The 21,510-nt window shown below is 41.5% G+C and overlaps 2 protein-coding genes across 7 annotated transcripts in view; both read left to right on the top strand.

Annotated features, from left to right (window-relative positions):
- The window catches only part of PIK3R6 (phosphoinositide-3-kinase regulatory subunit 6), a 36,167-nt gene extending 29,020 nt beyond the window's left edge, over positions 1 to 7,147 (top strand). Inside the window, exons 21-22 of the mRNA XM_081184463.1 lie at positions 1,205 to 1,317; positions 4,724 to 7,147. Of these exons, the coding sequence (XP_081040589.1) occupies positions 1,205 to 1,317; positions 4,724 to 4,880 (270 nt within the window). The 3' untranslated portion in view covers positions 4,881 to 7,147. The remainder of the gene's footprint in view (positions 1 to 1,204; positions 1,318 to 4,723) is intronic.
- Positions 7,148 to 7,812: 665 nt separating this feature from the next.
- On the top strand, positions 7,813 to 16,941 carry MFSD6L (major facilitator superfamily domain containing 6 like). 6 transcript variants are annotated; one of them, XM_081184468.1, is made up of 2 exons: positions 7,813 to 7,919; positions 12,122 to 16,941. In XM_081184468.1, the coding sequence occupies exon 2, from the start codon at positions 12,156 to 12,158 to the stop codon at positions 14,100 to 14,102; it is 1,947 nt and encodes a 648-aa protein (XP_081040594.1). In that variant the 5' UTR covers positions 7,813 to 7,919; positions 12,122 to 12,155; the 3' UTR covers positions 14,103 to 16,941. The 6 variants fall into 6 exon arrangements, with proteins under 6 accessions (XP_081040594.1, XP_081040590.1, XP_081040591.1 ...); XM_081184464.1 differs by lacking the exon at positions 7,813 to 7,919 and adding an exon at positions 9,213 to 9,763; XM_081184465.1 differs by lacking the exon at positions 7,813 to 7,919 and adding an exon at positions 9,774 to 9,953.
- The last annotated feature ends 4,569 nt before the right edge of the window (positions 16,942 to 21,510 follow it).

Raw genomic sequence — 21,510 nt, 5'->3', positions numbered from 1 at the left:
ATCGAATACACTTGCTTTTCACTTCAGATTCCCCCCCATTTCATCATCAATAATTCCTACTGAGCTGAAGATTTTTGAATAAAACAAACTTATATGCACAGTTGGAACAGCATTTCCATTGCAATTAGTATCAGTATCTGAAGTGAGAAATGAATTATCAATGATTTCTCCATTGCGTAATTTATCAAATAGGCTGATAACACCAGCAGTGAATATTTAAGTTTCCACTCTTGTCAATGTCAGAACCAAGCCACTATCTTGTAACCACTCACTTTGCAGGTTTCTAAATGTTTATTGGCAATACATAATTATCTTTTTCATTGGTGAACCTAAGAGCAACAGTAAAATGCCCAACAGTCATGATTAGAAACAGATTTTACCAAAATTATCTGTCACAGTACAAAGCTTGTGTAGCGATTTGCTTTGTGGAACCTGACACGGAAAATAAATGGCATTGCATTTTGGTTTGTTGAACGTGGTAATCAATGTTTTGTAAAAAAATGCTTTGCTAAACTTGTAGAAGGACTGATATCAGTAATGCAACCTTCAGAAGACTTATGGGTTGTACCTAACAAAGTTGTCCTGTTGTGCAAGGACTTGTGCAATAGAACTTACTCTCCCTGTGCCCCCTGCCCAAAAATCTGCTCTGGAATGTTGGGGTAACCTCCAGAACAGATCTGGGTGGGGTGCAGGGGGCTCCAGGAGAGAAAAGAAAAGTAAGACCCACTGTGCAGCCAGAGCTCCTTAGGCTAATGGGATGACTTCATTGGATACAACTGCATGTTTTTCCCACCAAGTAGCAAATAGGAGCTTTGAGAGAGTGGTGGGAAAGAGCACAGGGATAAGGGTTAACCCATCCTTCCCTAGTGCCACGGCCCCAGTCCAGTCTGCTCCCCTTGAGGCTGACATTGCTATTAAAGGCAGGAAATCCTATTCACAGATCTTCTGAATCATGTCTGGATGTGCCCTGAGAGACAGCTTGCTAGAGCAGGATTTGTTCTGTGCTTACCCACCCTTTGCACAATTCTATTGCCGGTTTTTGTTTTCTGTTGCTAAGGTAGAAACTTGAGATTCATGCCACAGAAAACAAAAAACTTGCTAATCCAGTAAGGCCATGTATTACATCACTTGTTTGCATTTGGCCTTGACAAAAAAAGCACCCACCCCCTGTTAAGCAGAGCATTTTGTTGCATTTTTGTTCCAGTTAGTGACAAACACTATTCGAACACGGAGCATCAAAATCAGAAGCACAGAACAAAGGACCTTCACTGTGTGCCTAGACAAGGACTCTAGGAGACTCTACAAGAATGTGACCAGGTAGGGCTCTCCAATAAACTGTATATTATTAACTTTTCACCCAGGTGTCCCTTCCCCATTCCTCAAAGTCAGTTCTTGAACATGGTGTGGGTGCTACTGATAAACACTGTCAACTCAAGAACTGCCTCCAGGTAAACTGAAATGGATCAGAAGCAGTGGAGGACTTTGGTCTTTCAGATTTCAGCAGTTTTATACTGCTTTATTTGTCATGGTCTGACATTGGGATATGCAATTTAAATCACTCTGAGGGCCACATGTATCTTGTTACTAACTCATGGTGGCTAGATGGAACCTACTGGGTGACAAATCAAGGCTTTAGTCCTTTACGGTATTTTAAAACTCTGTTGGTTTTTGGGCATACATCACTGTAAAATTTAGATGTTTGGGGCAGATATTTTCTCTCAGTAGTGGGGAAACTTTGGGGCCTGAGGACCAGAGCTTTATTTCCCTGCACCCCATGCATCAACTTTGACAGGTGAACGGGGCCACCCACCTGCCGATGATCTGATGCCATGATGACATTAGGTGCCTGATAGATGGGTATGGTGATAGTCTTGCTCACTGTCAAAATTGTTTGGAGGGTGGTGGTCTCCTTCCTCAGCATGTTCCCTAAGGGAAAGTAGCACCCAGCAGGATTGAACTTCCCATTCACCAGCTGATGAGTGCAGGGAAAGCACTGGTGAAGCAGCAGTCAGCAGGATTGAACCCCACTGCTCACCCATCAGCTGACATCACCTAGTGATGTCATCTGTCTAACATTGCATCCGCTAGCTCTCGCCCGGCACAACTTTTTAGAATAATTAGGTCAATAACGTCCTTAGGAGGACAACCAAATTTAAGCACAAATTCGACCCACAGCTGTGAGGCATTCGCGAGCTTTTTTGCGGAGAAAGTCCTGTTGCTCCGCCGTGACCTCCCTGCCAATTTAGATACAGTGACTGAACTGGAGGCCCCTCGACTGACTTCAGGTCCAGTGTTGGACCATTTCGATCGGATACTCCCTACTGATGTGGATAGATTCCTCCAAGTTGGTAGGCCCACCACCTGCCTCCTTGATCCGTGCCCGTCTTGGCTGATTAGGGAGTGTCCAGATGTTGCGCGGACCCCCCTGGTTGAAATTATCAATTTGTCCCTTGACACGGGGACATTCCCAGGGGAACTGAAGGAAGCAGTGGTGCGTCCACTCTTAAAGAAAACTTCATTAGATCCCTTAGACCTATCCAATTACCGCCCAGTTTCAAATCTTCCATACCTGGGTAAGGTAATTGAGAGAGCGGTTGCTGAACAGCTTGGTAGGTTTCTGGAGGAAACATCGGCATTAGATCCATTTCAGTCCGGTTTCCGTCCTGGTTTTGGGACGGAGACGGCTCTGGTTGCCCTAACAGATGATATCCGTAGACAACTGGATCGAGGCGGGTCAGGACTGCTGATCCTTTTAGATTTGTCAGCAGCCTTTGACATGGTCGATCATGATCTTCTGGACCATCGCCTTGCAGACGTGGGGATACAGGGCATAGCCCGTAACTGGTTGTGCTCTTTTATCTCTGGTCGGGGACAGAGGGTGGCACTGGGGAGGGAAATGTCGTCACGCCACTCCTTGGTGTGTGGAGTGCCGCAGGGCGCAATTCTCTCCCCAATGCTTTTTAACATCTTTATGCGCCCTCTTGCCCAGATTATCCGGAGCTTTGGGCTGGGCTGTCATCAATATGCTGATGACACTCAGCTCTATCTACTGATGGATGGCCACACCAACTCGGCCCCTTACACACTGACCAGATGCTTGGAAGCTGTGGCTGGATGGTTTCGTGGGAGCCGATTGAAACTAAATCCTTCGAAGACAGAGGTCCTATGGCTAGGTCGGGATAGCATGGGGATGAGGGACCAACTCCCTTCTCTTGCGGGGGCCCAATTAGTGCCATTGCCTTCCGTTAAGAGTTTGGGTGTAATCCTTGACGCCTCCCTTTCCATGGAGGCGCAAGTCACAGCAACAGCCAAGGCGACATTTTTCCACCTTCGCCGCATCAAGCAGTTGGTCCCTTACCTTTCCCGCCCCGACCTGGCCACAGTGATCCATGCGACAGTCATCTCCAGGCTTGACTACTGTAACTCGCTCTACGCGGGGCTGCCCTTGAAGCTGTCCCAGAAACTCCAGCGGGTACAGAATGCTGCAGCGAGGCTCCTCACAGGGTCTCTGCCATGGGAGCATATTCATCCAGTGCTTTTCAAGCTGCACTGGCTCCCGGTAGAGTACAGGGTCAGATTTAAGGTGCTGCTTTTGACCTTTAAAGCCCTTCACGGCCTAGGACCCTCGTACCTACGGGACCGCCTCGCCTGGTATGCCCCACGGAGAGCCTCAAGGTCCATAAATAACAACACCCTAGTGGTCCCAGGCCCTAAGGAAGTTAGATTGGCTTCAACCAGAGCCAGGGCCTTTTCAGCACTGGCCCCAACTTGGTGGAACGCTCTGTCTCATGAGACCAGGGCCCTGCAGGATCTGATCTCTTTCGGCAGGGCCTGTAAGACAGAGTTGTTCCGCCTGGCCTTTGGCTTGGAGCCAATTTGATTCCCTCCGCCCCCTTTTTCTTTTTTCTTTTCCTTCTCCTGCAATGAGGCTCCACTTTAATATTTTAATGTTCCATTATTTTAATGTTGTATTTTATTTTTGTTTTTAAGTTGTAATCACTCATCTTGTTTTTATTATTGCTTGTAAGCCGCTCTGAGCCCGGCCTTGGCTGGGGAGGGCGGGGTATAAATAAAAAATTATTATTATTATTATTATTAAGTGAGTGAGATTTGGAGAAAATGGCCTCATGCGCCAGAAGTCCCCTAACCCTTTTCTCTCTGGACTGCAGGATTCAGCACTGAAGAGTTCTCATTTTAACATACACCACACTCCTTGTCACAGCCTAAATTTGCCATACAAAGCTATTATAGCATTTTTAGCCACCTTAAAGGTACTGGGTGATATTCAACTAACATATTCCATTAGAGCAAGGATTTACACTTGTGCAATTGAATGACTCCACCACCACCTCCTGTGTGTGCCCTGAAGGTTGGGGGCACCCCTAGAATATATTTAGGGGGTGTGCAGGAAGGTGGGAGTTCCATTGTGCAAGCAGAAATCATTATGCTGATGGGATGTGTTAGCTGCACACCAGCCATCTTATTCTTCTCAGACTAATCAGCCTCAGTGATGGTCAATGATAATGTCAATTATTGGTGTGCATTCAAAATATATGCAAAGGGTTTGCAAATTATATGCACCTCATTGCCTGAGGTTCAAATACCCACAAACAGGTTTTCCAATAAAAGGACTTCGTATCAGAATTGGGTGAACACCAGATCAGATTCTGACCAATAGCTTGTGTATTTAGCAAATGGAACAACATCTTTTGTTTTCTTGCAGTATTGAAGTTTTCCCATGCCTAGAACCCAGCTACTGCTTACAAAAGACAAGAACCAGACGGTCTAGCCTTGAGGAAGAGGAAGATGTGGGACTGGCCAAATACTTACCTAAATCTTTATTGCTACCTATCAACACTTTTGCAGGCATTGTTCAGTGAAAAAGTTGATAGCCACAGCTATTTCATCTTTTACTGCGTCTGATTAGGGAATATCTAGTGATTGTGTTCCTACTGTGAAGCAGTTTGCGGAAGAAAGGAAAAAGCAAGGAGAACCACAAGGAGAACAAGCAAGGAGACCAGAACAACAGCTCAGGTCTGCAGCTGGAGATGAATCCCAGCCCAGTACAGAGAAGCTGTGTCCTCTTATAAGTCACAGATAAAACTGTGGCAGGGGGCATGTACAAAACAAAACAGAGTATGAGAGTTTCAGACTTCAGTGCCATGCTTTCCTTATATTCATCTTCCATTGGGCAAGGAGAAAATAATTTTATTTCACCAGGACACAACAAATGAAATGGTGGTAATTAATGCTAAATATACTTTCCTTTGAACCCTAGTTGTGATCACTGCTCTGCTTAGTCAGGTGTTGCTGGACTGTGGTATAGATATGGTTATTCTGTAGAACTACCACAGACAGGTAAGCAACTGTTCTGAATTTAGGGATTTGGATTTAATGAAACAGTATGCAATTTTCATTGCTGTTGTTAGCAGAATCTTGGGATAAAGGGTGTCCATGTTACCCATCAAAGGAATTGGGGGGGGGGGTATTAGTGGCTTTAGAAACGTTTGAACAGGCACATATGTGGTGGTGACTATGTGGAATAGCACAAAATATGTACCACGGGCAAGGCAAAATGTTATGCAGACAGAGGTCAAGCATTTTCCCATGAGAACTGGGCTCCTGCTACCTTACAGAGTGCTTTAGCCATGAAGTGATGCATGGGTAATAAACCTCCAGCACTGGTGACATGGAGGAAGGACTTTGTGGTGGTGCTGTACAGGTGCACAAGAAGATTAGTGGGCCTTATTGTGGCAGAGTCAGGTCAACGCTACTTCCTGCCTTCAGTATTTTTATTTATTTATTAATGAAAATATTTATATTTTGTCATTTGGTCCCTCCCCAGTTCGCAATAAAATTGCAGCTAAATACAATATAAATAGTAAAATGGAAATGGAGACCTAAAAAACCAGGTGTTAAAACATGCAAAAGGAGGGGGCACAAACTGATAAACTTGCTGTGCTCCAAGGTGTCATGAAACTTGGCTTGCTGCTACAGTTTACTCTTTTACATCATGCTCTTCTAGATCTTACACAGCAAGGCATTTGGACTTTTCAGCAGGGGTGTTGCTAGGTTCTTTAAAAGTGTGGGGCAGAGGTCCATAGAAACAAATTTGCATAGCAGATTTATATGTATAAGCACAGATTTATGATATAAATATCACAGAAGGCAAGCCAATTCATTTCCCTTCCAAATCATCCAGATAAATTCTTCAGTTAATTTGCACCCCACCCCCAGATCATCCCAGATTAGCTCCTCTTCCTTTCATTTACCCCCCAATTAATCTCTCAACAGATCTTGTAGAAATCACGTCAGATCCCCTTCACTTACCCTCATTTATTACTCCCATGCCCTGAGCAAGATTAAGAGGTCCTAAACCTCTATTCAAAATAAAAGCTAAAGGGTAAAATAAAATTTTATTTTCTGAAATGACACAAAGCATGTCATGTGCAGCACAAGACAGGACCTTTGCACTGTTTTGATTTACATTATTAGGACGCCCCCTGGTGTAGGTGGGGATAAGTAATAAAAAGAACACACAGTGTAATTTTGCTTGAATTCATTACCCACCCAGAGCACGTAGGACAAGATTTGGGGTCTATGCTCTGTGAGTTCACCTCTAGCAGTGCCCCTGATTCTTTGCCTAAACAACAGTATGTTTCTACTTCAGTTGCTTCATGTCTGAATGTAAGACTTTTAAAGTAATTGATAAACAATGCCGTAAGGATTATTGCAAGGGGAGAAGGCACTAAAAGTAGACATATGCTAGAATGTGGAAAGAAGGATAAATTTCCTAGAGGGAAAAATAATAAAAATGTAGGTCAAATAGCAGCTGATGGAACCACATGTAGCAATGATACTCCCGTGAGTTGTTAAGGACAGTGACTTTAAACAAGCAAGAAAAGATTTCAAAATGTTTGCAGTCTTAAGCATTTTTTTAATTGGTTCTCTTAAGTATGGTGCTGTGGCTACATGTTTACAAACCAGAAGGTTACATGATGGATTGCTTTGAATTTTGTGATGGAGATATCTGTATTAACTAAGAATGTATATTATGTAAATTAATTATAAATTATTTGTACAGATGTAATACACTTTGTATATTCAAAAGTGGAATCCTTTAATTTCATTAAATAACTTCCAAGGATGTTTGATGTCATGTGTTCATTTGACAGTTGGCAGCAGAGGTAAGATATCCTGTGGAGGTTAGTTATATCAACATGATCTTTGTGTCCCCTGTTCAATTGCACATTCTGATTCCATTGGAAGACTGTATGGTGTGGAGAACCTTTAGTCAGTGGCCAGGGATGATGGGAGTTTTAGTCCAACAACATCTGGAGGCCCAAAGGTCCCCACAGATGCTGTTTTCTACAGTGGCACTTCATTTGTGTGATAAGCTGTACAATATGCACCTCTGTATTGTAAGTGCAACACAGTGGATATATGTGTGTTTGTAACTGCAGTTTTAACAGGTATTGCAGCCTCGGTTCCAATAAATCATCTAATGTTAGGAAAACCCATCGTTTCCAGTAGAAAATTGGACAGGGATGTTGTGGTTCTGGAGATGATATTCCAAAAAAAGGGGGGGAAACACCCCAACCCAAGTGGGGCATTATATATGATTGCTTCCGGAGTATAGAAGAATGATTTCAATTGAAAGCTTTTAAACATTCAGTCATAGCAACACTGCAAAGGTACAAAGGGGTTGGGTGGTTTCTTTATATCTTTTAAAGATGTTTTATGCTCAACCCAAAGTCTCTTGTAATCCTGATGCAGTATTCTGCTTTCCTTCTTACCTGCTGGCAGGCTACAACAATATGGCTTTGCAAACAGTAACACCTGAAGAGCTAAATAGTTCTGTGTCTGGATGGATCTGAACTGCTTTCAGCTCCCACATCAATTAAATTTGAAATACATCTGTGAGTATCTGATGCCACGCTGCTGAAGCGGGGCAAATATATATTTAGTCAAAGAGCATCAAAATTGCATAGGTTTATCTTTTAAGATTATCCGATTGTATTCCTTGTAGCTTTACACCCCAGTCCTAACAATAGTTATTCAAAAGTCAGCATTAGTTTTAATGGAGTTATTGCCTCCAAGTAAATATGCTTGTGACTGTAGTGTAATTCCACATAAGTGAGATATTAAAATAAGCTAGGTACATTGAAACTTTATACTATTCCTTTACTTTTACCTACTGTTCCAGAGAAGTCCATTTGTGTATCATTTTACTTTCATGTGTTTCACCAAGGACTATTTAAATACCAAGTAGATTGAACTGGAAACTAAATAAAACCTAGTTCAAGACAAACCACCTGTACAATTCTTTACCAGTAAATAATTAATTCGTCTCTGAAAAAGAATACCTCTCATTTACAGGGAAGCCAACTTGTAGACAGCAGAACCAGAGACTCTGAAAATACATTTTAAATGTCTCATATATGAGAGAAAACCTCAGCTGTCTTGGTGGTTTTCATCAGCATAATGACAGCAAATAACATGATAGTAAGTATCAGTGTCAATGGACCTCGACTTGGGGATCCAGCAGGGATCTTTCCTGGAAAAGATTTCCATTGCAAAGGAGAGGACATAGATTTCTTTAGCAAAGCTAAGAAGAGTCATATAATTATGCAGTATAAGTAATACAGCCACATGGTATTTATAGGGTTTTTATTTTTTGGCCAGTTGTAGTAACAGGTACAAAAAACAAATGCTACTTGTGATTAGTTTGTGGATAAATCCCCAAGTTATTTGGGCTCTAGGAACTTTTATCCTAGGATTACAAGAACCATTTTGATAGAAAGGCCTATGTTCTCTTAGTAGCTGATTCTAAATCTGGCTTTTAAAAGATTTGTCCCAAGCACCACCATTTGCTGCAGTTATATCAATGAAGCAAGAGGCAAAACCACAAAAAGACTTAAGTCCCTTGAATTCATGGTGAGCTGAAGGAAAACAATCAGAATTAAACACAGCTTCTTTTTGTATCCCAGCAAAACTATCTCAAATGCTGTTTCACCCACAATTCTCTGGCCCGTCGGAATATGAGTTCCAGTGATGCAGATCGTACATTTGAGTGTCCCCATCTTTTGAAAGAGGGTGAAGAGACTGTCTTTTCTGCGAGAAGACCTTTTATTTTTCTCAGTGTTTTAAAACCCCTGTGACCTTCCCCACTGTTATTTTCTCTGCCTCCGTCGTTTTATGTACTGTTCATTTTAATTGGGTTAATTATTTGATTGACTCTAGTGTAGGGTTGTTGTTTTTTGGCTTTTTAATTTTAGCTCCCCAGGGAACATGGTGTGCTGAAGGGTGGGATGGGGGGATATAAATAACATGAAACAGAATATCGGAATAAGGGACAAAACTTGAGAAGAAAATCCTATTCTAACAGGTATGGCTAGAAGTAGAAACCGAGGAGTGGGAGAGAGGGCGCCCAGAGGAGGGGTTCCACGGATGAAGTCCTATTATATATCCAATTACTCGGGAGTAAGTCCCACTGAAGTGAATGGGGCTCACTTCTAAGAAGACATATGCTAGACCTGCACCGCAACAGCTCGGAAATGTCAATGTGCGAACCGCACAGGATAAGAATTCACCCTCATCATCATCATCTCCAAGGCCACCCGCCGTACCCTAGCAACCGCTTGCCCCGCCCCCCTGAGGCGCCCCCGCCGAGCCCACTTTCGCCCTCGAGGAGGAGATCGAGAGCAGCGAGCGAAGCCGGGAGGGGCCCCTCGGGAGTTCTCCGAAGGGCAAAGGCCAGCAGGTGAAGAGAGGGGCGGGGCTTGAGCAGCTCGCTCGCGCTCTCTCTCGCGGCGGACAGGTGCGCCGCGGCGCATGCGCCGCGAGAGTGCTTCCCCGCTGACAGCAGGCCGAGGCCGCTGTCCTCGTGGAACAACGGAAGAAGCGGCGTCTCGCCTTCCCCCGCCCCCGCGCCCCCCACGCCCTCCTCTCAGGTATGGGAGGCTCCGCGCGCGCCTTGTAAGAGGCAGTTCGGCACGAGAGGGGCGGGCGCTGGCGACGGTTGCCATGGCAACCCGCGCGAGGTGCGGGGGAGAGGGGTGGGAGGCTGGGGAAGTTCCCCAGGCCCCACTTGCTCTGGGAAGGAGTGGGCGGGGTGTCTGCCTGGGTTGGCACGGGGCAGCTTGCGCCCCACTGAACGGGGGGGGGGGGAATGAGTGGCTACGGGGGACCATGAGGAGCGTTACCCACAGGGACTGACAGGGGCTTGTTTTTAAGTAGTCGCCCGTGTGGGTGGCAGGTGAGGGGATGGAGGGCCGCCACCTCAGGAACTCTTCCGACGTTCTCGGTGTGGAAAAGCGAGGGAGGGATCCAGGGCCTTGCTGGCAGGCAGCCATGCTTTTGCAGGCAAACATGTACCGCTTCCATCGCTTTTAATGGACAGTCGAGTAACAGGTCGCTGAAAACTAATGGTCAGCAGCAGAACATGTTTTTGCCTGTTTATTTTACACAGCCGCTTCAGTTGGCAGAGTGGTCTTAGCAAGTAAAATGACACACAGTGCATCATGCTTCTACGAAACACCTTCACTTTTCTCTTTAAAGGCTAGTTAAAAATCCTGGATTGCATTCTGCTCTGTTGCACGGCAGTGCTGCTGGTCTTTGACATTTCCCCATAGACCTGAAGTATAAAGCGAAAACGATGCCACCCCACCTGGACTCATTCTGAAATAACACAGAGACTGGTAGCAATCTGGTAGCAACCCAAAGCAAATGTTTCCTGTTCCTTGAAATACTACACCACACACACACCCTTACACAGAGACCTGTTTTATGTGTCTGGCATTCAGTCAGTTCCTTTTGCTAACTATAATAACTTGGTGCTGTTCACTGCCCAGTGAACCTGGGAATCCTCACAAAATTCACTGTAGTAGGCTATCACTGATTGTATGAAGATTATCTTCAGCAATGCCCTGCTATATACTTTGAGAACTCTTATTTATAAGAGTCTTTCTGGTCGTTTTATTTCATAACGCAACGTAAATGCACACATTTCCTCACTTGTTGAACTTTATTCAAGGAAACACAGCTATTGTAATGATGTAGCATTTTCCCAGCACTCGATCTGCAATATTTTGTCTCTAGAAAAAGTATGATTCATCCCTTATTTGCATATTCATTTTTATGGGATAGAACAGGAAGTTTGTTGCACAAGTCAAATTACCAAAGACATCACTCTCTCTCTCCATTATGTTTGATTTAAAATCTGCTTTATGGTAGGCTTGCTAGAACTTTTGTGAATTTTAAAAAGGTTTGGGCTGCAATTTTGCATGTGAGTTGTTTAAATCCCATTGGATTTTTCTTTTTTAAAAAAGTTAATAAATTACAAAACCCTTTTAAAAGTCCTTTCATTGTGTAGGAAAGGGGTGCCATGCAACTGGCACTGGATAGGGCTTAATATGAGGATAGAGCTTTAAAAAATGCTTTTCATAGTAATCTGTAAAGGCTCTAATGGCACACGCATAAACATCCCAAGGTTTGATCTGAATACACATGAGGCTACCAGTTTGCTGAAGCTAAGCAGGTCTTGGTCTGGCCAGTGCCTGTATAGCTGGTTGCCTGGGAACCACATGCCATGGGTTGCATGGGTGCCATGACAGAAGAAAAGTGGAATATCAGTGTAAGAAATTATTCAAAAATAATAAAAAAAACTTTACTCAGAAACGAATCCCACTGAGTTAAATGGATAAACATAGTAAACATGCATAAGATTGCAATCTAATATCTGTTCTGGCAAGTAAAGAAGGATTTGTACAAGTCAGGTTGATTTTGCTTTTTTCATGAACTCCTAAAAGCTGCATCTTATATGGAATGTTTCTATGGCTGAAACCAAGCACAGTAACTATTGTTGTAGTGTTTGTTTGTTTGTTTGTTTGTTTGTTTGTTTGTTTGTTTGAAAATTTGTAACTGAACTTCTGATTTGATTACCAATATAACTTTTTGCAGTGCTAGAAAAAGAATTTTTCGTTTTCATTTTCTTACAATGGTCTCATGCTGACAACAAGACTTCAAGGTGGCTGACAATAAGTGAAAATGTTCCTTGTTGGCATTTCTAATTTGTTATTCGATACTGACAAGTCTTTCTTTTTCTTTTATTAATTTGCAGGACAAAATTGGGAGCCAAGCCTGCACCTGAAGCCATGAATACAAACAACCAGTGGGATGTGAACAAAGCACTAACTCTTGCTAGCCTCTTCCATTTTCTTTATGGTGCAGGAAATGCCTGTGCAATTCCGTTTTTAACTCTGTACTTTCGGCAGCTTGGACTGACTGCACCATTAGTAGGGATTATAATAGGATTAAAGCACTTAGTCACTTCTCTTTGGGCTCCACTGTGCTCCTATTTAGCAAAAACTCACAATAAGAGAAAAGTTCTCATCAGTGGATCGCTACTGTGTTCAGTTGGAGCAAGTTTGCTTCTTACTCTTGTCCCACCACCGAGCAAGGACATTGTCTATAGGTATTGTAATGTGAGCCAGCATCCAAATAAATTACTGACAGCAAACCAGGTGTCTGATGTAAATGTGAACAATCCAAGTACAATGAATGTTAACTCTGCCTCTGATGACAAAACACTATCTACTGAATCATTTGGAATAATCTCTAAGGACTTGATTACTACTGGAAAGCCAATAGTAACAAATGCACCATTCAAAATTTATTCCACTATTAATATTCCTTCTGTGATCAACAGTGGTGTCAACGATGGTGATACAAGTACCCAGCAATTCACTGATGTTCCGTATGGTGTGATATATGGTACTTCTGGGAAAGAAGTTTCCCCAGAAGCACAAACGTTGGAGACACTGACCATAAACAGGCCTGTGAAGGCAACTAGTAGCCCACCTGCTGATATGAATATTGAAGAAAAATTTGTGGAAAATGACTCTTCAGAAAGAAATGCTAACTTTTCATTTTACACACCCTCCGTACCTCTTAAAAAGACACAATATATATTCAAAAACTTGTCAGGTCGCTGGGAAAGAGCACAGGATATGAGCTCTTGGTTACTACAAGGTACTGACTTCCTGGACAGTGAGCACCAGGCCTTTCTTATGGTGCTAGGTGCTGTTGTTCTTTGGGAGCTCCTGGCTGCACCTCTTGGATGGATGGTTGAGGACAGCCTCTATGAGTACCTTGATTTTGTTGATGCAGCAGACAAATATGGAAATCTTTGGATTTGGAGTTACTTAGGAGCATCTATGGGTGTCTGTGGTGTAACAATATTTGTGGATCAGCTGAGTTGCTTCTTGAGCACGAATATCCCACGTTTTGCAGTGCATTTTTATGGCTATGCCATGTTGCTAACTTTAACGCTGGCTGTCAGTGTCTTCTTTCCCATTCATGTGTCCAAAAAAAGTGAACATGTAAACAAAACAGTCAAAGCTTTAAACCTGATTGGGAGCGACGGCAGAACCATCCTGTGTGCAGTAACTGTCTTCCTCACGGGTGCCATTGGGTCAACTGTGCAGAATTTTCTTTTCTGGCAAATGCAAGACCAAGGCAGCAGTGAATTATACATGGGTCTCTCAGTGGCCATTGGACTGATAGCCGAAATCCTGCTCTACATCTTCAAAAGCAAGTTACTAAGGACTCTCTCAGCTGGTGGCACAGTTGCCTTGAGTTTAAGCTGCCTTGCAGCACAGCTGCTCTACTATTCCTTCCTATGGAACACCTGGTCTGTGCTGCCAATCCAGATCTTCTGTGCCTTCAGCAACGGTGCCTTGTGGTGGGCTGTGAACATGCTGGCAGATGACATTGCCACTCCTGGCACAGAAAGGTCTCTCCACCTTGTCCTACAGGGCCTCTCTTGTGGCTGTGGAGCCAGTCTGGGAAGTTTTGCAGGAGGGTTTGTTGTGAGCAGCTTTGGCCTAGCAGTGCTCTATCGAGCATGTTCCATTACTTTAATACTCTGGTTAATCTTGTTCTTGATTGTCCAATCCAAGTTGCCACGTCAAAAAAGAATTAATTACTCCCGACTCCTGGCTGCAGATTCTAGTGATATGAGTGACTCTGATGATGATGATAAGGAAAGGGACTGGCTGGTGAAAGCTATGAAAGACGAGAACTTCACTAGGAATTGGTAAAAGTCTTGCATTTCATCAGTCTGTCAGGCAAAGAACAGACTTCGGAGGAATAGGGTGATGCTATTAGAAATGATGCACATGGAATCTGTAAGAAGCCATTCTACTAGCAGTGGGATTTTATGATGTACATATTTATAAAGAAAGCAATTATAAAGATTTTATAAAGATTTTATTTTCCTAAGATTAATTTATTGCAAAAACTTGTAGCATTTTATTTGCTTTTCTAAGATTTAAGTTTTCATAATCCAAGGAAATGGGACTTTTAGTTTCTGCTGAAATTAATAGTTTTTCAGCTTCAATAGTGACAAAAATTGGTTATCTTTAGAGACCCAGCTGGCCATATAGGAGGTTGTAATTCATAGCAATTTAATATTTTTTCACTACTAGTTAATTCCTAGTAGATAACATGCTGTCTCTTTCAATTTTGTCCTCAATTGGGCACAAACTGCTGTAGAAACAAATATGCTTGTTCTTTATTTTTATGGATCCAACATCTTTCTGGAAACTAGCACTTTAAATAAGTGGGCCTCAATACTGGAATAAAATTGTCTAGTGGTTATGTAGATTTTATTGCTGGCAAAGTATGTGGCTTCCTTTGGTCAGTATTATACTGAAAGAAAATATTCTTTTAGAATATCTCTCATCTCCAGAATGGGAACTTCCATACAGTAAAAACATTTCTTTTTAAACATCTTTCATCTGTAATGTGAATATAAAATCTACATTGGTTAGAATGCACATACAGTTCACAAATCTCTTGTCTACTTTCTATCCTGTATTAATAGCATATGTGGAAATACTGAGTTGTGCAAGTTAACTCCGGGCCCCTTAACATTCGACCCAATGGATGAGGAAGCAAAGTTTCTAGGATGTAAGGCTTTGCCCCTCTTAGGTGATGGATATTAAGAATCATTTTTTAGTACTCATAGGGCTTTGTTTAAACACTGTGAGAGGAATTCAGTGTCAAGCTCTTATAATTGTTCCATCAGCATAAGCATTTCTGCTTGGCAGATGGAACAATCCTCCCTCTCCTAAGTCCTCCCCAGAGCCAATGAGGGGCAGGCACAGAGGGAGAAGAGGGAGGGAAATAGCCATTGTGCTAGCAGGACTCATTGCGTTGGCTCATTCTAGCGCAACAGTTTAGTTGAATCCAGCCCTCAGCCATAATCTAGTTTGACTGATTCAGTTTACTCAGGCAAGGGAACAAGTTAACCAATGCAGAGGGCTACAAATTCCTCATGTTTGCCTGAGAGAATATACACTTTCAGCTTTATACGTGTGTGTTGGAGAAGAGCTATATCTTTATTTCATAGGGGAATCATGATTCAGAAGGATGTTAGAAGCATCATGGGAAGTTGGAAGGTGGCCTTTCAAATGCACACTACAGAAAAATCCACCTTTTACTTTAAATTGTCACACATTTCAAGCTATTGGAAAATTTCCTTTCATTTCTCCAGTGCAAACTGTGCTGCTGCTAACAAGTTGTCTTTGATGGGAGGAAGCTTGAATAGGATGTTTTACTGTTCTGCAGAGCTTGTCCTCATGCTACAGCCTTGATCCCAATCATCTTTCTATAGGAGAGGGCAATCTACAGGCAAAGGTTTTATGCCCAAATTTTCCCCTTCCACAGCTAATAGCAACTTCATGAAGCAGGAACACTAAACTGGTGAATCACCACATGAGCAAAGGGTGTCCCTTGCCCAGCTACTTTTTGAAAAGAAAAAAGATGTTGGGAGTTCAAGTCATGAAACTCCCATAGTCGAAATTGTCTGAATTTATCAAGTTGCTTTTCATGTGTTTTGCATGAATGCTAGGCATGTTGCTCTGAATGTTGTTGCCCTTTGGCTAAGAAAATAGTATTGACCACACCCTATGTTTACATATTGGTAGTTATGGGTATGGAAAAGTGTGTGGTGTTGTAAGTAAATACCAACTTGCATCAAGAATTAACAATATAAACTGTCCTTACAGATAACTTTATTTACTAAGTATTTGATGTAGTAGTAATTTTCCCTAGCAAGTTTTCACTTAGCAGAGGCTGATAGGCAGAACAGTATTACGAAAATATGGTGCTTTGAGAAGCAAGTTTTACCATTCATCAGTAAGAAGGTTTGTTACTCATTCTAGATTGCATATTTAACAGCTCGCTCTGGTGCAAATCTGTTTTTGTGACCCAGTGTGATCTGGTAAAACTGCTCAGTGAAATTATTTGTCCTAGTGCCACAATCCCAAGCCAGTGCAAATAAGGACATGGTTTGAGGTGGAAGCCCTGATTGCTCTCTGTGAAAAGTTTTGCCTTTCTCAGCTATGTCCCAGAATGCTGCTGGTTTGCTTTGTCCATAGAACTCAATGGAAGCCAAGCCATTGGAAACAAAATCTGTCCCTGTCCATATAGACCAATCCTTCATTGGCATAACTCTAGCCCAGGTTCTCTTTCTCGGGTTGATAAAAATAGAACCCAGTAGCTTTGTTGTAAGTACATTTGGCATTACTTTGGGAGTGGGGTCAATATATATGAGGATATTTATGTATATATATTGTACAAATTGTACAAATTGATTAATATTCAAGAAGTTAATGAATAAGATAAGCAAAAATAACCATACCTATATCTAATGAGCTGAATGTTTTTTCATAAAAGTGTCAAATAGATGTTCTCATAAAATACTATAATTACTCAAATTTTCATAAATATATTCCATAAGAAAATATTGTTATATTAATACTGCAGCTACTAAAGGATTACAAAGAGATCCTATAAATGCAAATCTGACTGGGTCTTCTTATATTATAAAAAGTCATGTTTTCTGTATTTCCCCAAATAAAAAGCTTTGATTGATTTCATTTCATACTTCGTTATTCCAGTAAAGGACAGACTGACACAATTTTTCAATAAACATGTAATCATGTTGTCTGCTTTCCTTCCCACTGATTATATTTGTCAGTTTCCTCACATAAGCTGTGTGTGAGGATATTTTATGGGAATATGACATCTGCACACAGTGTTCTTTAATGTGCATGAGGTCGATCCTGAATTGTTACATGCAGCTGTAGAAATAATTTCAAAATCCATTTTTAGATGTCAGTGTTACGTTAGCAAGTGATGACTGGCAGTATTAATGTTAATTACATAGCTTTAGTAATGAGTAGCATTAAAGACTAACTTTTAAGTAAATAAACATTTTTAATTGTCATCTTTTCAAACTGCCTGGTATCTGGAAACTAAGCTGTGTGTGTTTGGTTTTCATTTCAAATTGCAAAATTGCAACCTCTGTTGAATGTTTTTAGAGTTCAGGTCAAATAACATATAATAAGGTGTGCTGATTGCATCACCTTCTACCAAGACATGCTTTTATCTTTGTAACCATAGAAATTTCCTTCTGTAACACCTCTCAGTGTTTGCCTTCTCCCGAAACCTTTTCCAAGCACTAGGTGTTGGTTGTAACTTGATAAGGCTGAATGTGTTGTTAGAAGACTTGCAATTATTTCCACTGGATGTGATTTCTTGCAGGAATTCAAATTTTCTGTGACTTGTATAGAGTCTCACAGATTGCCTCAGTGCCATGTCTCCAAAGAGATGCATTGACAGGAGTATAAGCTGAGAGAAATTTTCGATTTCTGTGTATTTGTTATGTACAACTCATTCCAGGTTCTTCAAAAGATTCTGCATAATCAGCAAACATTCTCACAAAAGACATGCAGTGAGGAATTTACAGTCAAGTTTGAGATCTGGTATGTTTAAGGCATAAAAATTCATGTTTTATAATTCCTCGTAAGAAAAGGGAAAAGTTGACAGCTATGCTTTAAGTAGCGTTTACTTAGCTTTTAGAAAATTGGTCTCATTTTGCCCTTTTCTGTCAGATAGCTAAAAGCAGCTAGTTACAGGTCTGCTGTAGTCAAAACAAAATAAAAAAATTCCTTCCAGTAGCACCTTAGAGACCAACTAAGTTTGTCATTGGTATGAGCTTTCGTGTGCATGCACGAAAATTCATTTTAAAAGCAGCTGTGTAATTTCTTCATCTCTCCCCGCCCCATCAATACATTATGAGGCAATTCAAAAACTGAATCTCTTTGATGGAACATGTGTTGATCTTCTATTCAAGTAACTTCATTTATTTTGCTACTATATTATAATACTGCTCTTCATTTTTCCAGTATGTAAAATGCCTATTGTGATGAGAACCACTGGAATTAAATTTTGTCTTGGCTATTCATGAGGAACTATTACTACTTGATAATGCAACGATTAGGAATTTGACTTTCTTTTATAGATCGTTGGGGTTCCTTATATGTTTCCTGATAAACTGAAGGCATTGATATATTTTTACTGCTAAACTGAGATATGAATAAATATTGATTGATACAGAAGTCAAAGGCAAATATTTACCTGGTTGGTATGAGAAATATGATGTCAAGTGTATAAGAGAAATTTACTTGTGAATTGAACTTTCTTATTTGCTTCTACCAGTTCCGCCCAGCACCTTTTGTTTGATACTGACAGCATACTCAGTAATCTACAGACTCATAAACTCAGGCCTAGCTCTCACAAATATTATGAGTTTAAATTCTCATACTTGTAAATTGCCTGGAATAAATCTCTAAAAGTTGCTATACATACCTTCATTTTTGCTCTTGGTTATATTCATTCCAGGAAAGGGGACTGCCTCTTTAGCCTTCAAATATCTTCTTAATTTAACTGTTGCTCTGTGCTCTTTCCATGCAAAGTTGAACAGTCCAAACAAATCTGAGATGACACACACTGAGAGCTCCATGTGATGCTTCATTTAGTGAGATGAGTCATTTTCATTGGCTAAGCCTCCTAGCTTTTATGTATGTAATTAAGATGCAATAATAAGCTTGCAGGTGTTTCTACTTTAACAGGAAACAGCCAATATGTTTCTCTATGGAGGTTTGCCATATCTTCCTACTATCTGACAAGTAGTCTGCATTCGCACCAAAAAATGATACAGCATCTGAGGACACTGTGCTCAGGAGGAAGATGTTCAAAAGGCTAGCTCATGAAAACATAAAGCCAAATATTTTAAAATCCACTACCCATAGGCCAGAAAGTGGCATTTCTCCCCAGTATGGTCAGCTGTGTTTGGTTTTTAAAACTAAATAGCTGGATTTATAGGGAGGATATTGTTTCGACATTTATTTAGAAACAGACTGATTTGATGACTCTTTACAATTTGCTGCCTCTCTGCAACTAGAGTATCCAGACCTATCCTAGCCTACACTACCTTTTGCGTAGGAATCTAAATCCATGTCAGCATTTCTGTTTACTTGAGGGGCCTATGTTAATGTGCATTTGTGTGCTTTGTCACCAGAATGGCACCAAGCTCTCTGGAAAGATTTACAGTTGCTGTGCTGCATTTGAACTCTGCTCTTAGTTAACTCTGAGAGTCACTCAAAAGCTTGTTGTCTCAGTAATCCCTGAGCCTTCTTATCCCATGACTTCTAACTTTACTCAGGGGCCTTTGATTTGGGACAAGCATTTTGAGGTTGAAAATGTCTACACCTCGATCCATATGCTTGAACCACATCATCATCATCATCATCATTTATTATTTATACCCCACCCATCTGGCTGGGTTTCCCCAGCCACATGAAAGTCAAGACTTTATACCAGCGATTACCTGGCAGAACCTCCTGTGAAACTGGTGGAAAGGTGGACCTAAGAGGGTGGAATTTCAACAAGCAGTGCCTAAGGCAGCCCAATGTTAAAGTGAACACACATACACATTAAAATGAGCTCTCAAGGCCCTGTGAATGAGTGGTTGTAACAAGAAAGAAAGCATAGTGTGTATGCTAATAGTTGACACACTATGCTGTATCTTTAATTCAGGATGCTGTATGTTCAAGTCTAGGTAGGCAGCAGGCTGGAACATGTAGTCTAGACAGCCTACTATCAACAAGAAAGACAATGGACACACTCTCTCCTACTCCAATCTGTCTGTAAAGCAACTTCAGAAAGCCACATGACTGAGTAACCAAGACATTTCAAGTAGTGAAAATGCTGGGCTTCCCGGAGGCTTCTGTTGTGCCATTGTGGGATACAGGAAGCTGGACAAAATAGATATTTGATCTGATTTAGTGAGACTCTTACATTCTAATGACTAAATACTTTTGAGGCATTAAATAAAGGAACTTGCAGGGCTTTGGTGAAAAGCAGAAATCCGTAATAGCTCTCAATCAATGTAAATAGCTCTTCGCTTGCATATTTTATGGCAGGTGAGTCATTACAAGTCACACTCAAAGGAAGTACTGTACAAATAAAAGAGGAAGATGAAACTTGACTATTTGTTGTTTCCACCAATGTCGCATTAGAAGAAAGCCAAAGGGAAGAGAGATTTAAGCCAGTTGCTGTGGTAGCTGGAAGCAGGGAAATAGACACAAGAAGGCTGATGGTTTGGGGTAGGAGGCCAGGTGTGGTGATAACAAAAGCCTCACCTGTTGAATTCCTACTTATGCAGCTAATAAAGCTTCAGGAGGAACCTGGCCTAAAGAAAGCAACCCAAAGGCAAAGGTGCATTCATTTTGGAGACTGAGCTTATAGAAGTGTTGTCAGAGGAAGAGAGAATTCTTGCTACCTTCTTCCTTAGCGACATGCGGAAGAGATGAATAGAGGGTATAAAAAACACAAATGAGTCTGTAACTTATCTGATACTTTGCTCCATGGTATCTAGGGGAAGGTTTCGAACACAGCCAAATTGCAACTTAGATCAGGGATCCGTTTGAAAAGCGCCAATCAGCTGAGTTTACTCAGAAGCATAAGAAGACGCCTGCAGGATCAGACCAAAGACCTGACTAGTCCAGTATCTTATTCTCACACTGACCAGATGCCTATGAGAAGCCCACAAGAAGGGTATGAGTACAATGTCACTCTCACTCTCAAGATTCCCAGCCATGGGCATATATAGCCCATATATAGCCTTTTCCTCCACGAATTTGGGTTGTTTTATCGCTTCATCTGTGAGAGTTTTTAGAAATGTTGGTGTAGGATTTATGATTTTAATTGTATTTTACTGGTTGATTATTTAATGTTTGCAAACTACTCTGGAATCTATTTACAAGAAGGTCAGTTTAGAAGCTCCATAGCTAAATGAAACATTTGCATCTTAGCTGCCTTGATTTTAAGGAACCACTTCTAAAGCCCTGTACTCAAAGTGCCTTTTGAATGGTTTGCTTATTAATGTCCTCATTGTGGGATGTGAAACACAGAGCAGTCAAATACAACATTTCTAGAGTGGACATAAAAGGGGGTGTCTGGACCAGCCAGTTAGAACTTCCTGTTTCCTCCTGGGCTGGGACAGACTTCCTCTACATGTGACCAGAGATGGGTGTGACCTCACCTATACAGGTAACAAAACAGCACAGGGGATGCAGACATCTCTCTCTCTGACTC

This window comes from Podarcis bocagei, assembly GCF_964188305.1.
Source record: "Podarcis bocagei genome assembly, chromosome: 2".
In the NCBI taxonomy this organism is placed as follows: Eukaryota; Metazoa; Chordata; class Lepidosauria; order Squamata; family Lacertidae; genus Podarcis; species Podarcis bocagei.
This window is presented reverse-complemented; position numbering and strand designations above follow the sequence as displayed.

Coding starts and splice junctions, on each gene's coding strand:
- MFSD6L (XM_081184464.1), top strand. CDS start 9,528: ATGCTAGACCTGCACCGCAACAGCTCGGAAATGTCAATGTGCGAACCG. Junction 9,764..12,121: donor CGAAGGGCAAAGGCCAGCAG/GTGAAGAGAGGG, acceptor ATTAATTTGCAG/GACAAAATTGGGAGCCAAGC.